This window comes from Thermobia domestica, chromosome 9, assembly GCF_964235325.1.
Source record: "Thermobia domestica chromosome 9, izTheDome1.hap1.1, whole genome shotgun sequence".
Lineage (NCBI taxonomy): Eukaryota > Metazoa > Arthropoda > Insecta > Zygentoma > Lepismatidae > Thermobia > Thermobia domestica.
This window is the reverse complement of record NC_137462.1, coordinates 89,770,060-89,785,846: the sequence shown is the minus strand read 5'-3', so window position 1 is coordinate 89,785,846 and position 15,787 is coordinate 89,770,060. Positions and strand designations below refer to the sequence as shown.

The 15,787-nt window shown below is 34.5% G+C and overlaps 1 protein-coding gene and 1 pseudogene across 2 annotated transcripts in view; one reads left to right on the top strand and one right to left on the bottom strand.

Annotated features, from left to right (window-relative positions):
• Positions 1-9,578, top strand: part of LOC145694842 (uncharacterized) — a 31,382-nt gene extending 21,804 nt beyond the window's left edge. For both annotated transcript variants that reach the window (XM_081771525.1, XM_081771526.1), the window contains exons 5-6: positions 1,506-1,614; positions 2,423-9,578. In XM_081771525.1, coding sequence (XP_081627651.1) covers positions 1,506-1,614; positions 2,423-2,656 — 343 coding nt within the window. In that variant the 3' untranslated portion in view covers positions 2,657-9,578. The remainder of the gene's footprint in view (positions 1-1,505; positions 1,615-2,422) is intronic.
• LOC145660927 (histone-lysine N-methyltransferase SETMAR pseudogene) lies at positions 3,561-6,343 on the bottom strand (annotated as a pseudogene).
• Positions 9,579-15,787: the final 6,209 nt, after the last annotated feature.

The following is a 15,787-nucleotide window of genomic DNA, read 5'->3' as shown; positions in this document are numbered from 1 at the left end:
AAGATTGTATTAAGAATAATTTCTTTAAATTAAAATATTCAAGAAGTGAGTTATCATACTCAAGATCGGATTGAATTGACATAGAATAGAATCTAATACAGAAGTTTTATTTCTGCTGCGATTAAGCTTCGGATTCCTTTAACCATAGAAATAATTGTGTATAAGCTCTGAAGATTCTTAAATTGAAATATTTCATTTGAATTTTAAAAATACATATCCTCAACGCTTATATACAATTAGCATGGATATTTATTTTTATAACATTGAAAGATTTTGAATAGATTATAGAAAACTATATAAAGATGCGTTTTTTTATAAAAAGATTAGATGCATTATTTATTTTGTGTATCACGAGATCTCAGAAGAAAAGCCTGAGAAGAAATAAATGAATGTTACCCTCCTTGTTGTTATAAATTTCCAATTCATGAAAGGGGTGTTTTTCTGATACAAGAAGTCCAGACGCTATGTAGATAAGGTAAACATAGGTGACAGGAATCCGGATCAAAGGATTTATTGTTGAGTCCACAGTCCCGTTTAACCGAATTTCCGAGTTGACCGAATCACAAAAGCATCTTCACTTTTATATAAAAGTACCAACAGTGAGTACAGTGTTTGTTTTGGTCTAACAGTTATTTACCAAAAAGTTAAGTTTGTTGTTATATGCGTTGACTGTACTCATTATTTTCCCATTCCTGTCTATTTTTAGCACACGCATTGTAGTGTCCGTAAAGATCAAGAGACACTTGCCAGTTAAGGTTTGTACACATATATACAATGATGTATATATAAAAAGAGTTTTGTTCCGGTTTAACCAAATTTTCGTGCAGTCGAAGCCCCATTGATCTCATCAAGTTCAGCTAAACGGGACTTTAGTGTAGGTTTATATTTCAGATAGTTGAGATTGAACTAAAAGAATATTTAGTTAAGTCTTGGGAAAAATAATATCAGTTATATATCATTTTAAAGAAGTGTTTAGAGATAGTTGATATATGTAGGACAAACTTCAGGTAAACCATGTAGGTGTCCTAAAACCTTTTGGGGCTGCTATATAGATTATTTATATAGCAAAATCTTAATTTTGAAAATATTAAAGTTCGTTCATTTAGTTTTGAAAGGTCTTAAATGTTAGTTATAGCTTATAAGATATGAATTATTAAAGAGAAAGAAAGAGAAAAAAGACTTGCGTTAAAAAGTGTGTAGAATTCATAAATAAGATTGTATATACGTAAAACAAATAATTGCTTCATTTTCTTCTCAAGTTTTCTGTATGCAATATTTACTGTATGCATTTGAGATCACTCCTTGTTTTTAATAATACTAGAAAGACATCAAGGAAAGAGATAACTATAAGTAACACAGAAGATAGAAACTTGCAAACATGTGGCTGTGAAGTCAACAGTGATGAAGCCGCATATGTGAGTGACATACTTTTATTGAATTAAGTTTTTAGTTAGTACTTGATTTACTTTTCTACTTTCCACATAATTTATTTTTGTTCTTTCCAGACAAAAGAAAGGATGCAGATCGTGTTGCAAACATTGTAATTGCAAAGAAATTCAAGTTAACATACAAAAAGAACGAGGCAACAATAATCTTTTCCATTACAACATTAAGGTAAGTTCAACTTAAGTAAAAGAAAATTCATATTGATGTGATTGAAGAACCATTCATTTGGAAAAGTGATATTTGCGGAGATGTTTACGAGGTTTGTCAAGACTTGTTATGTTATTTATGATTTTATGAATAGAGATTAAAAAAAAAAAAAAAAAAAGCCGCCTTAATTGGAACGGTGGTTTCTTCCCATAAAAACCCAGATTTTTTTTTTGGGGGGGGGGAACTGAAATTCGAGTGGAGGCCTTGGTGCATTCGAGTGGAAGCACCACCTGACTGCATGTTGCGACATTTTCCATTAATTAAAACGAACGATTACTTCTATTTGCTATTGACATTTCTAGAAAACTGTGCGTTCAGGACATAATTTCCTTCACCAGCTACAGTATAATTACAGTTTTTCGTATCTTAATTTAAAGAACCTACACGGAAAAGTTGACAAGATGGATGTAAAAGGAAAGTAACACAACAAATTAAGTTATCAAAACCACTATCTCAAAACCTTGATATTAAAGTTGTTCAATTACTGACAGTAATTATCACCCTCCTCTTATTGACAAAGATAGCCGATACCATACATGAAGTGTGCTAATATTTGGCTTCAAAAATTATTCAATGTGTAATACTCTTTACGAAATTGTGTTGGTTTTGAATACTGAATTATAATCAATATTTACTATTAAAAAATTAAGTTATTTAATTGTAAAGATTCATCAGCCTTATTTTCTTACATTTTTTTTTTAGATATAAAAATAAAATGCACAAAATGATATTTTACAATACTAACACTGTCTTTATTAATATCTACTAGGATAGGTGGACAAAAATGGTTTCTCGGCGATTGAATCTCAAACACATAGATCAACTGATCAAATCTCATGTAAAGCCTGATCCAGATGAATCACGATTGCCAGATTATTCTGATTTATTAGCCAAAGTAGAAGTGAAAATAAAGACTGAACCACCCGAAGATCCTGAATATTCGAAACATCAATTTTTGGGAACTGTGAAAACGGAATTACCAGTGCATGTTGCAACAAATTAGTAATGCCTGTGGAAGAAGGCTAAAACTTAAGAAACAAATCACTAAACAGAAGATTGGGATAAGGCCAGTAAAGATCAATATACTTTCTAGTTTAAGAGAAGTATTTATGTATTTGTAGAGTATATATTTTACATGTATTACATCTCGCCAAAGTGTACTTAACAATAGGTACTTAATTTATAAGTATACATATAGTAAAGGCATCGAATTCATTGGCGTCCGCAAGAGACCCGACCGTGTGAAATTTTTAATGTACTGTACCGGTACTTTAAATAATTGCTTTCACGCTGTCATACTTTTTTTTTTTATGAGTTACATGTTAAATTTGAACATAAAATTGGAGCTTTTAACATAAATTATGAACATTAGTCCTTAGTGTTTATGAATAGTGTTTAAATGTAAAAGTGTTGTAAATACATTTCAAGGGATCATTGATGTATACTTTCAATTATATTATTAATTCGTATCAAAATTACCTAAGTATCACATAATGTAATTACCGAATCCCTTTTATTAAACGTTAGTTTGGCTTAAAAGACAGAAAGAAAAAATGTAATATATATCAAAGTGCGGATGCCCATGATGCAGTTATTTCCTCGATGTAACTAAAGATAATAAAACTTTTTTTTTTCATATAAAAGTAAGGTTTCAGTTTACTTGTCAACATTTACCACTGCCATGCATATTGCAAATAAATTAGGTGTGTTCAATTGAACTATTCACGATCTCAGTTAGACAGATGTCTTGTGATTATATAACTTCTGCAATTGGTGTTTAACTACATATATAGAGGAAGAAATATTTTGAACTAATAAAAGGCAGTATCATTTTAAGATTTCACAAGAGGAGATTTGTTAAAATCGACAGATATGTTTTCATTAGGTAAATAATTTACCCCCCGAAATCAAAACCTTTTAAAGCCTGTGAAATAAAGATACGTCAACTAAGATTACTTATTTTCCTGAAATTATTAAATTCTGTTTACTTCATTAAGCCTCATATAAGTAGACAAAAAATTGTGTACCAGAAAAAAAAAATATATATATATATATATGAGGCATGCAGAGCAAAAGGGATTCATGCACAATTACCAAAGTTGTGAGAAAAGGCATTATAACATTTGTGCGTTCCGTTTACAAACAAGGATAAGTGAACACTGTTTTTTAGATTATAGGAATTGTTATAATATCTAGATATTAATCTTTTTAGCGCTGAAAGTAGCTTCAAGTAGATATCTTAAATATGAAATACGTATATCCGAAATGACAAAATTAGATTGAAATCTCTTGTGCACGGAACGCCCCATTATAATGTCCCTCAATCTTTTATTTTTTTTAAATTTCAATGAATCTGCTAAGCTATAGAAAATGAATGTGCCACAAAATTGTTTTGACTCTTTTGAGTTTACTGACCAGAGAGAAATGTAAAGACATTTTGATATAGTAATACATCAGAAAATTTAAAATATTTTGCTTGCGTTTTAATATTAATAATTTTTAATTTTTATAAAAGCGATCGGTCACAAAAGGGTGAATATTGATTTTTTAGTTTCTAAAAGTTCAACTAAAAATAGTGATAAAAAATATTTAAAATATATTTACACAGACATTGAATTAGAAACAAAGATGAAAAAAAGATGTCCAGGTTTTTGATTGCCGAACTTCAATTGTAACTCAAAAGCTTCAGAAAGAGGAAGGAAATACTTTTGAATTGAAATGTTTCGAAAGGTATCAGAGAATTCTTTATTGATAGAATGGTTATTTCTTTCCTTTTGACTATATTTTATACTTTTATTGCTGAACAATTCGTTTAAATGTTGTCATCCTTTAATTGTGTTTAACGGGTTTTAAAGAAGAGGAAGCGTAGTAAGGAGCATTTTAGAATGTATAAATTAAATTGTCCTTTTGTGATTGGTATTTTCTTCTGCAATCGGTTTGAATGTGTGGGATTTCCGTATTGAGGTTAAATTTTACGCGAAATTATAAATAGAAATACGTCCTATGTAACAATAATAAAGGTAATGAATAAATATATAACTTATATTTGCCAAGAAATGGAGTTGTGCCATTGAAAGTTAAGAATTATGCCAAAAAGCGTGTGTGTAACTTATTTATTTATGTATTAATTTATGCATGGTATGCCATATGTATGTATTTATTTGCATGGGTATGTGTAGGTAATGCACATGAATTTTTCGTATTTTACATTAACTTATTCTTGAACCATTAGTCTACGTTTTGTAACCATTTACTGCTAGATAATGAATGGTAAATCGGTCGAGGGAATCGAGCTTTTTCGGAAAGTATAGTGTATTCTAGACTACTGTCAAATGTAAATATTTTTTTAAAAAATATATTAAAATTATATGCATTACCTGCCAAAACAACTCTTCATTTTTGTTGTTATTTATTAAGTATGTACTTTATGTAAAAGTATTTATGTGGTAGTGTTCAGGTACTTATGATAGCTGTAGAGTTTTGTCGTTGTTAGATGAAGAAAAATTTATTCAGGTATAAAAATGATATAAAAAAACAATGATTAACTAGTCAGAAGTGTCATCCTGTATTTATATATTTGTGTACTGGTATCTACCAGGTAACCAAGAAAGTTCGTTCGGTTTCGGAAAAAAGAAAAGTTCAAATAAATGCGTTTACCTTATGTTTATTCCGCAAAATATCCATCACCCGCTTCTACAACTTTTTCCCATCGTTTTACAGGCCTGTAGATGTCATTTTTGAAGAAATCTTTGTGTTGGGACTCAAAAAACTGTGCCACTGCGTTTTCAACCTCTTCTCAAGTTTTGAATTGTCGATTGCATATGGTTGTCCATAGAAAAAAAAAGATAGTCTGATAGAGCAATGTCTGCTGAATACGCTGGATGTGGCAGTTCCCAGCAGAGAGAAGAAATCACCTCCACGGCCATCTTTGCTGTATGAGGTTTAGCGTTGCCTTGGTGGACAAGAACACCCTTCCTATTCACGGTTTTTTTTTTTTTTTTTTTTTTTTTTCAAGCTGTTTGGCTAGTCTTTGTAATTGTGCTGAGTACACCTCTTTGATTATGGTTTTACCACTTTCCAAGAATTCATAATGCACATTCCCAGCAGTAGTCCACCATACACACAGCATCACCTTCCGCTGATGAATAGCAGGTTTTGCACTTAAAGGCATGGAGTCATTTGACGATAACCAATAGTACGAGAGTCTTTTGTTATCGTACATTACCCACTTTTCATCACACGTAAAAATGCGGTCCAAAATTGTACACTTGTTTTTCCTAGTCAGCAAGGAAGAGCAAATGTTCAGTCGTTGGAGACTGTTCGCAGCAGTCAGCACGTGAGGGACCCACTTATTCAGTTTCCACGATTTTCCAAGCTCATGCAAGTTCACACGAATAGTTTCATCGCTTACCCCAAATCGTTGAGCGAGTTCTCGATACGTTTGACTTGAATCCTCTTCAATTGCTGCCTTGAGTTGGTTCAAATCGAGAGATTTTGGTCTGCCCGATCGAGGTTTGTGTTCATGTGTCTCATCGCTGGTCGAAAAGGTCTGAAAACCACTTTTTGTCCGTTCACTAATTGAATTTTCTCCAAACGCTGCACATAGTTTTCTTGCAGCTTCCGTACCTTTTGTGCCCAACTTGAACTCATACAGTAAACAAGCCCTGATTACTGCGTTCGACACAGACATGGTTCACTGTGAATACTTGATTTCGAACTGTCGAATGCGACCTGGTATCTACGTTAGCCGACGTGCCAATGACTCAGCTTTCAGAAACTGTCACATACAGGTACCCCTGGTGGCAGAAATTATTACTACCCCACGAAAAATAGCGGTAGGTGTAAAAACCACACGAACTTTTTGGTTGCCTGGTACATGTTTTCATAAATCGGGAGCTTATATGACATGATGTTGGTGCAGTTACGTTCAATAATGGAGCACTGATTAACAAACATAAATACCACTTATGAACATAACTGTACTCGTGCTGTACATATACTCGATATTATTAGTTGCATATGCTTTTTCTTGAAGGGTATATAACTGCAAAATACATCCAATAAGAAAGAAGATAACTCATATTCAGAACCAACTGATTGATATGCATATCGGTAACTTAATTCCCAGAAGCCAAAGTATGTGTCACAGTCCAAAAATGTAAATTGACACAAAATGGCAAATACATCTGGGTTAGTTTGATTTTTCTTCTTCTTTGTTTTCTGTTTATCAGTCAGTTGTTCGCTGAATATGAGTCGTGCTACTGGATTCACCAAACACCAATTAGATGTTCTCCAGTCGTGTTTGGAGTCAAGTGTTAAAAATTTGAGTTCATTGTTGTTAAGAGATTTTAATAATAACCTCTCTGCTCCAAAGAAAAAATATTTCTGAATATATTCGGCGTATTCCTCTTACCTTCCCAGAAGGAGTATTTAAAAGATAAAAACTGTCTTCCTCTTCCTTTTAGTAGGAATCATCTTCTCTTTGCTTTCAGGAATAAATATTTATACTAGTTAATATATATAACCAACCACCAGTTCTTAATTACAAGGAATGAAACTGAATATTTTGATTAAGTTAAATATTTATTCTCGAAACGAAACAAAAGAAAATACAGGATAAGAAGAAAGGAACTCCCAGTAAGATGAAGAGAAAGTCTGTATTCGGAGATAATTTTGTATCGCATCAGAGATGTTAATGTGAAAACCTCTTAATGTCATAATGTGTTCATGTCAATTCAGTTATCATAATGAGTTTTAGGTCTTTATGAGAGTAAGCAGTTTTAAATGTTGTAAATTATTGAAAATCTATTACACTCTCAGTTTTGTATTTTTTAAATAGATAAATTTTATTCTTTTAATTATAACTAGAGTATGTCAATCAAAAATAAATGTAGGAAAGGGAAAATATCGCTCAGTTATTATTGATCATCGAACGGCTTGATGTGTAGGTTTGTATTAAGAACAAAATTAGATATATAAATTGCGACTTTCTTTGTAAATCGTATGTAAGTGTTGATTAGTTTTTGAAAGAAGATTGTACAGTATTTATGAGTTAATACGAATACAAATTAATTAGTATGTACACTAACTATGTACTGTTAATTTTTGAGCAGAGACATTTGGCAGTATTAAAGTTCTGTCATCTGAACTCCCTCATATTTGTTCACAGTCATAAGTAGTGCCTCTTTTGGCTATACTATCTAATTTATGTTCATCTCGAACTAATTGAAGATAGTTGTTCACATTTAGTCTTTAATAATATCTCTATACGTGGCTTCTCGTGTTTCTTTTTATCATATATTTTTACCAAATTTCATATTCTTCGTAGAGTTTTATACAGATTTGTGAATAGTAATTGTTTAGTGGTTTAGAAAATCAAGATTTGTTTAGCATCTGTATGGATTATTGTGGCAAAGAAATATTTTTTAAATGAAGCAACTGATATGTATTGTTACAGTGTGTGGAAGAAAATAATTTTATATTGTTTTAAAATTGTAAATTTCCTTCATCTGAGAAAGAATGTGAGTGAAAAATTTTCTAGTGGAAATTGATGATTTTTTTTTTTTAAATACCATGTTCAAAGATTTTTTTCTACTTGTGAATAACAGGGAGTTAGAATTTCATGACAAAACTCTATTCTTTTTCTTTAAAATCGGGACGTATACTGTTTACAAGAAGTGAAAATTATGATATACTGTAAAAACATGGACAAGAAAATTTTCTTCTTTGAGAATAATCTTGACTAGCCTGTTTTGAAATCGCTGTCTACAGTACTTCAAATATTTTCAAATTTTATACATAAAAGTAAGTTTAGAGCCTTTCTATTTGAACTGTGCCCCTTCTGGCGCTACTGTCGATGTATGTGTTCCTGCACCTCCCTCGAAAGAGCAGGGACAAGTTGCTGCGGCCGAGATCTTTCATTTGTTAGAGGCGGAAGCGTTGCCACAATAAATTATTTCACAGGCTTCGCTGTGCACTATTTTGTTAGACACTCTAAGTAGCCTACGATCTTCACTCGTCAAGACCAAACGACTGAATCACAAATTGGCAACACGGCTGAGGTCATTCATGTCTTTTCCGTAAGCAAAGGAAGGGTTTCCTCCGTCAGAGGGCAGCAGGGGTGGGGCCGAGGTATAGTTCACATGGTTTCTGAGGGCATACCTGAGATAGACAGGCTCTAGTACCAGTAAACGAGTAAACAATGCATTTATATCATACTATCTTACTTATTAGAGAAATGTCCAGAACTTTATAGAAAAAATGTTCTTTTTAATTCTTTGTAATATTATAATTTCAATTCTGTTTATATATATAGTGTGCATGAGAGAAATCTAAACAATGAAAAATAGCTATATTTTACTGAGTGAACAATAATAATTAAACAATTGAAATTATATATTGAAAATAGAGCAATGCTGTTCCAATTGCTTTGTGATTTACTTTTGCAACAAGTAAATGTCAACATACTAACAATCTTTGTATTCTAAGTTGGATGTTTAAAATCTAAACATGCTGAGTATTATCACTTGGATATCCCATTGTTAAACTATACAGTTAATTTATTATACTAAAGTATTATTGACAATGTCAAAATTGTTCAGTTAAGCATAAAATTGTATTCTTATGATAGAATAAACAGTTATTTAACAGCATGTACCCTCAAATAAATTGTTATAGTTTTTTTTTTTTTTGATATAGAGAAATGAAGCATGTGAAAAGAAATAAAGAGAAGTATGCTTTCGCTGTAGATAAATCATTTGATTGATATCATTTAATAATAGATCATCCATTGTATAATTTATAGTATTTATTGTAAGGTTATTTCTACTTAGAAGAAAAGAGTCTAGTCATACGTGCAAGAACTTGTAGTTACTTGTCTTGTCTCATTTTGTATTTTTTTTTTGTCATAAATTATTTATGTATAAATAGCTTGTGTATTCATTTTCATTTCTTTTACCCTGTTCTATAAAGTGTTTCTTTAAATATACAGTAGAACCTCTCTCATCCGCTTTCGGCTGACCCGACAATGCTCGAGCCGAACTTGTCCCGACCCGTCGGTGACTTACGAGGGCCATTGTCGTTTACTGTCGTCGCGACATTGTTGTTTACTTGCTGTTATTACATATCTGCTTTAGTGTTCAGTCATCTCTTGCATCGTTTATTTTGTTGTGCATTGTTTTCTGCACTGTACTTCGCAGTTTTTAGTGCTTGCTGTTCGTTTGTTTTTACTGTAGATAACAATAGTCATTTTTGAGTTCAGAGATTGTTTATTTTACTGTAAATCCGCATTTTTCTATATTTTCTGATAATCCGACCTTTTTTGCGTTCCGTCCAAACCCTAGTCCCAATGGTGATGGATTAAAGGGGCTGTACTGTAATAATGAATATTTTTTTTTTCATGAAATAGAGTAAATCTATCACTTTGAAATAGAGTAAATCTTACTAAATACATAGTTTTCAGAAACTTGTATCATTGAAAGAAGATATTAAAGTGTAAAATTATCAATATAATTTAGTTTATATTAGAATAACTTTATTTTATAATATTCTGCGGCTACCGCCGGTAAGCCCGGCAGCCCACAAAATACGCCACTGCATACATGTAAAGTCTACTGATTAACAATGTAATTTGAAAGTATGCAAAATACATATACAGGTGGAAAGGGATTTTCACTAGGAAGTGGAAATGCTTTTGGTGCTGATAGATAGTATGGGTGATTCTAAACAAAAGAATTAACAGTTCCGATTCTCAAAAGTTTGCGAGCTACAGGTTGTTAACCATTTTGGATGCCTCCCTACAGAAAAGTGTTTTTAGTCGGCATCTAATTGCCGTTCTGGGAAGTGTTATAGCGCGTTGGTAAAGTAAGGGAATTACCTTTCGAATGATCTATAGTATGATACTCTAATGCAGTTGATAGGAAACATTTTCAAAATTGTCTCGAAAATTTTTCCCTTTTGTCAATAATTCGTGAGAATTGGATAACAACACTGTCGTCAAGGAAGATAGAAAATAGCACTGCATAATCCGTTGTATGCTAAACATCGATGAAAATCTTCAAGTCATTATCTTTCATAGAATTTGAATTACACGTGTTTGTACCGGAAATTGAACTCTGGTATCCCATGTGAAAGAGGTGTTTGATAACCATATATTCGTAAGGAAACTAAAAATATGCATGAATTTCCAAAAGTCTAGCGGGATCCGAATTTACTGAGTGTTTCCCCCTTTAACCTACCCACATGTTTTGCCTCAATTGGCTCAATCCATGATAATTCTGACATGAGGCTAATAAAAATCACTAGAAATTCATGTTTACAAGGTCTGTATGATAAGTAATGAGACTCGCCGCGCCGCGGCGCGCGTGTCGCTGGAGCGGGTTTGTCGGTGATGGAGGATGTAGGGGGGGGGGGTCCGAGCAAAGCAACGCACCGCGCGTCAGTTGGCTCCGAGCCTTAGTGGAGCGCGGACAAGCCTTGGACAAAGCCCTTGTGAACATTCTTGTCACGGCGGAAAATCAACAAACATGGAGGGTTCCATCGAACAGCGTTATGCGATCAAATTTTGCGTTCGCCTGGGGAAAACGGCTACTCAGACGCTTTCTCTCATCACGGAGGCCTACAAAGAGGAAGCCCTATCCAAAGCCCAGGTGTTTCGTTGGCACAGTGCGTTCCGGAACGGCCGGGAAAGCGTTGAGGATCTGGAGAGGGCTGGACGCCCGACAACAGTGACTACGGACGAAACTGTGGCAAAAGTGAGGGATCTCCTGAATTCAGACCGTCGATTATCGTTGAGATTGATTGCTGATGAACTCGATATGAACCACACAACAGTGCACAAGATTGTGACGGAACAATTGGGAATGAGAAAAATCTGTGCGAAACTGGTGCCGCGAGTGTTGACTGACGAACAAAAGCAACGACGTGTTGATTGTTGTCAGGAACTGTTGAACCTCATGAACAGTGACCCTAACTTTGAAGATGACGTCATAACAGGTGACGAGTCGTGGGTGTTCCAGTACGACCCTGAAACGAAACGTCAAAGCGCGGAGTGGCACACTCCTGCGTCCCCGCGCCCCAAGAAGGCCAGAATGTCGAAGTCAAAGGTGAAAACAATGTTGATTGTTTTTTTTTGACAATGTGGGGGTGGTCCACAAGGAGTTTGTACCCCAAGGACAAGCCGTCAACGCCGCCTTCTACAAACAAGTCCTTGAGAGACTGCACAGGAGCGTCAAGCGGAAAAGACCGGCGATCGCTAGCCGGTGGAAGTTGCATCACGACAATGCCCCTGCCCACACCGCCTTCTTAGTGACCTCCTTTTTGACCCGGATTGGGGTGGAAGTCCTTCCACAACCACCCTACAGCCCAGATGTGAGCCCGGCCGACTTCTTCCTCTTCCCGAAGCTGAAGCCACGCTTGAAAGGAACCCGTTTTGCAGACGTCACAGCCATCCAAGCAGCCGTGACCACATTTCTAAAGGACATGCCGGCTGCTGACTTCCAGGGGGCGTTTGCAGCGTGGAAACATCGATTGCAGAAGTGCATCGACGCAAGAGGAGAGTACTTCGAAAGCTTTTAAGTCCCTGTACAGATCAGATCAATAAAACAATGTTTCCAGACCTGGTCTCATTACTTATCATACAAACCCTGTATATATTTCTTAGTAGCCTATGCTTTAAACAGTGTAGGATCTATTGTGAAATTGAGTCTAGGATGTAAAGTAGTTTTAAGGCAGGGAAGATTCATGGAAAGTTTAGTAAAATCGATTCCCGCTAGTAGATATAGGTATGTTTATCGAACATAAGAAATTTCAATTTTATCCGGTAGATGTCAACCGCTGGAGGATCATCTAAAGCAGTGGTCGCCAAATTTATGAAGCTTCTGAGCTACCGTACCGTTAAAATCTTACTGTAGCTACCAACAAAAAGAACTACCAATTTTATTTTTTAAAAATCTTACATTTGTTTATTGTCTATAAACTTACACTTCTAGTAAATATGAGTATTAAACTATCCAAGTTAGCAAATGTCTATATACACACGAAAAACATAACGTGCAGAATCCCAAGTATATACAATCAACTTTGAGGCCAGCGTTGCCACAGTCCTAGATCTGGAGTGGGCTGAAAAATAGTACCAAATTGAAGCAAAAAGGGCTGAATTCATTATTGTATACCAGTGAAATACATGGCTTTATAACACGAAACTAAAAGAGGTAGAGTTCTAGAACACTCCTTCCCCCCTCTTCCAAGAGTCCAAATGAAGAAAGTGCTCTTTTTAAAAATTACTTCTCAAAAACATCCAAATAGGAGGACCCCGAACAACCGTGGAAGTAGATGAAACTTTTCTGGCACATAGGAAGTATAACAGAGGTTGGAAATAAAAGGGAGAACAGTTATCATCTTTGGTATGTATTGTAAGGAAACCAAACGCGCCTGCATTTCAAATAATCAATAACCCAAAACGGTGTTATATCCATGTATGAAAAAATATATAAAACGAGAAACAAATCAATCATCGAATTCGTTTGTAAACAGTAAATTTTAATAAAATATTAAAATATAAATTATTGCATCTTATTCTCACTTATTTCACGACCAAAGGAGAATATTAGACTGTAAGAAGAATATTGTGCTTCCTTTCGTTTTTAAGATTTCAAGGTAAAATTTCCACCACACTGCTTCCTCGTCTCCTTCATGTGCGGCGCAGATACCCCCATCTAGCGTCATTTGTTTCACGGCATAGTTCGAATTACGAATTTTCTACACAAAGTTCGCAGCGTTATGCGGTGTAATGTCACAGAATGAATGTTCAACAGCCCTTTTCAAGTCCAACACACAGTATGAGTAACGTGAGATGTAGGAAAAATCTTAATGACCCTTTTAAAAGTGTGACAAGTATTTGTTAAATGGTGCTGAATTGGGTAGAATTGTACCAACTTTTTCACAAAAGGGGCTGAAAATGCCAGCGTAGTACCAATGGGCCGATGGATGACAAAAAGGGCTGAGTTGTACCAAGTCTGGCAACACTGTGTGAAACAGTGTTTGTAGGTTTCCTTAAGAAAATTTCCCTCGACTGACAAAATTTTCCTTTTTCTTATCAATTTCTCCCTAATTTGTTGAGTATCCATTCCTATTATAGAAGTTATGTGATAAGATTAATTTAGCTTTATTAAAGGAAGTACCAACCACATTTGTTTATTGAATTGCTTTTTGCTTCTATCTTCTAGTTTTTACTTTTTCCTTCACCGTTTTTGTACTACTTTGAACACACACAAATACACAAACTATTGTTATTGTATTGGTTTATTTCTGAACAACAAAGAAAATTTTTAGCATTTTATATTGGACAATCAGTCAGCGCGAGAACTTCCTTGGATTTTCACGTTTTATCAAAAAATCCCTTTTTCTTAATTACCTACGAAATTGCCCTAGATTAGGGAAATTTTCCACAAACTACGATCACTGCTGTGAGATGAGGCTGACAATGGCAGTTGCGCGGGAGAAACAAGCAGTTGTTATCAGTGCCCCCTTGTCATTAGCGTCAAGTCAGTGGAGGAATAAAAATTAGCGAACCGGAGCGTTAACGCGATCTACCGAAAATGTCCACGTGAGGCTACTATAATCTGTTCCACATAACCTGATAGGAAAAAGAAGTTTTCCCCCCACTGAAATAGTGTGACGTCACATTCTCCTCATTGCCATGGTGATCGCAGTTTTATTTTCTAAACAACGTGGCCTAAGAACCTAACTACAAAGCTAAAACAGTGACGTATTAACTTCTGTATTGCAAACATTAGATTAAAAGGAATACTTCTATATGTAAGAAAAGATTTAAAATGAATGAAACTACGAAAAGATAGGAAAAACAAGCAGTTTGGTAAATAATATGTTAAAATATGACTTCCTTTAAAAGTGAAATGTTTCCTTTATTACCGTGGGGCGCGGTGGCTCAGTGGTAGAGCGTTCACCTCTGGTGTTTGGGGTCCCGGGTTCGATCCTTGCCCCCGCCAAGTGAACTTTATGGTAGACAAACACCGTGCTCGTGGGTTTTCTCGGGGTTCTCCCGTTTCCTCCCACTTTCTTCATTCCACCTTTTCACTCATCTCTCATCATCACCGTCTCCTTTAGCCTAACCGGCATAACCATGGGACGTAAAACTTAGAGATTTCATTTTTTGTTTATTTATCTATACATTTGGAGGTTACATTAAGTGTCAAAATACTTAACTTGTTTATTATCGGATATTAAACTTAAATAATTCTGGAAAATCTTTATTTAGTACCATCAGTACCACACATTACATTGCATATGTGTACCACTACAGAATTAGTATTTAAAACTTAACCGATCGGAAATCGGTCCAGACTGAAAATTCTCAGCATGCATATGGTTACAAGCTTAGTGTCCTTTTTTTGTTTTGATTGTTTCTTTATTTTGTAGCCACTGTAACCATGCACTCATATTTTAAAGCGTGGGTGTAAGAAATCTGAATGCGCCAAAATAATTAACATTGTTTTCAAAGTAGACAGTGATTTTTCCTTGTAGATAAATCGTATATTTATTCTAGTTTCATTGTGCCGACAGCTCGTCAGTCTCTACCTTAGAGTTTCTACATTGCGTATAATTGCTTTTGTTCATTATGGATTACGTGGTAATGACGCTAGCATTTCTTATGCAATTTCTATCTTATCATTTTACGTAGAAATGTGGTTCCTGTAGAAGATTCCTTAGATGTTACTTCATGAATTGCTGAATTTCACTCGTAAATTTTCTAAATAGTGGCCCCATATTATTAATTTGTAGCTTTTCTTACTAACTTTACTGTCTTCAAAATATTTTACAATTGTCTAATTAACAGTTTGTGATTATTAACAGTAGACTTAACAGTATTCCTTTCAATTCATGTATTAAAAAAAAAAAAAAAACATGGCGATTACCATGGTAACGAGGAGGAAATGACGACATCACTATTTCAGTCTAGTACAGGTGAATGTTACAGGTGAACATAATACTACACAGTTAAGAACATTCTTTAACAATAGGCAAAGACTTTCAGTTGTGAACAAATATGTAATTATGGAAGGCAAAACTGTACTTCCACATACGTTAAGGAAGAAATATCTGGAACAGCTACACA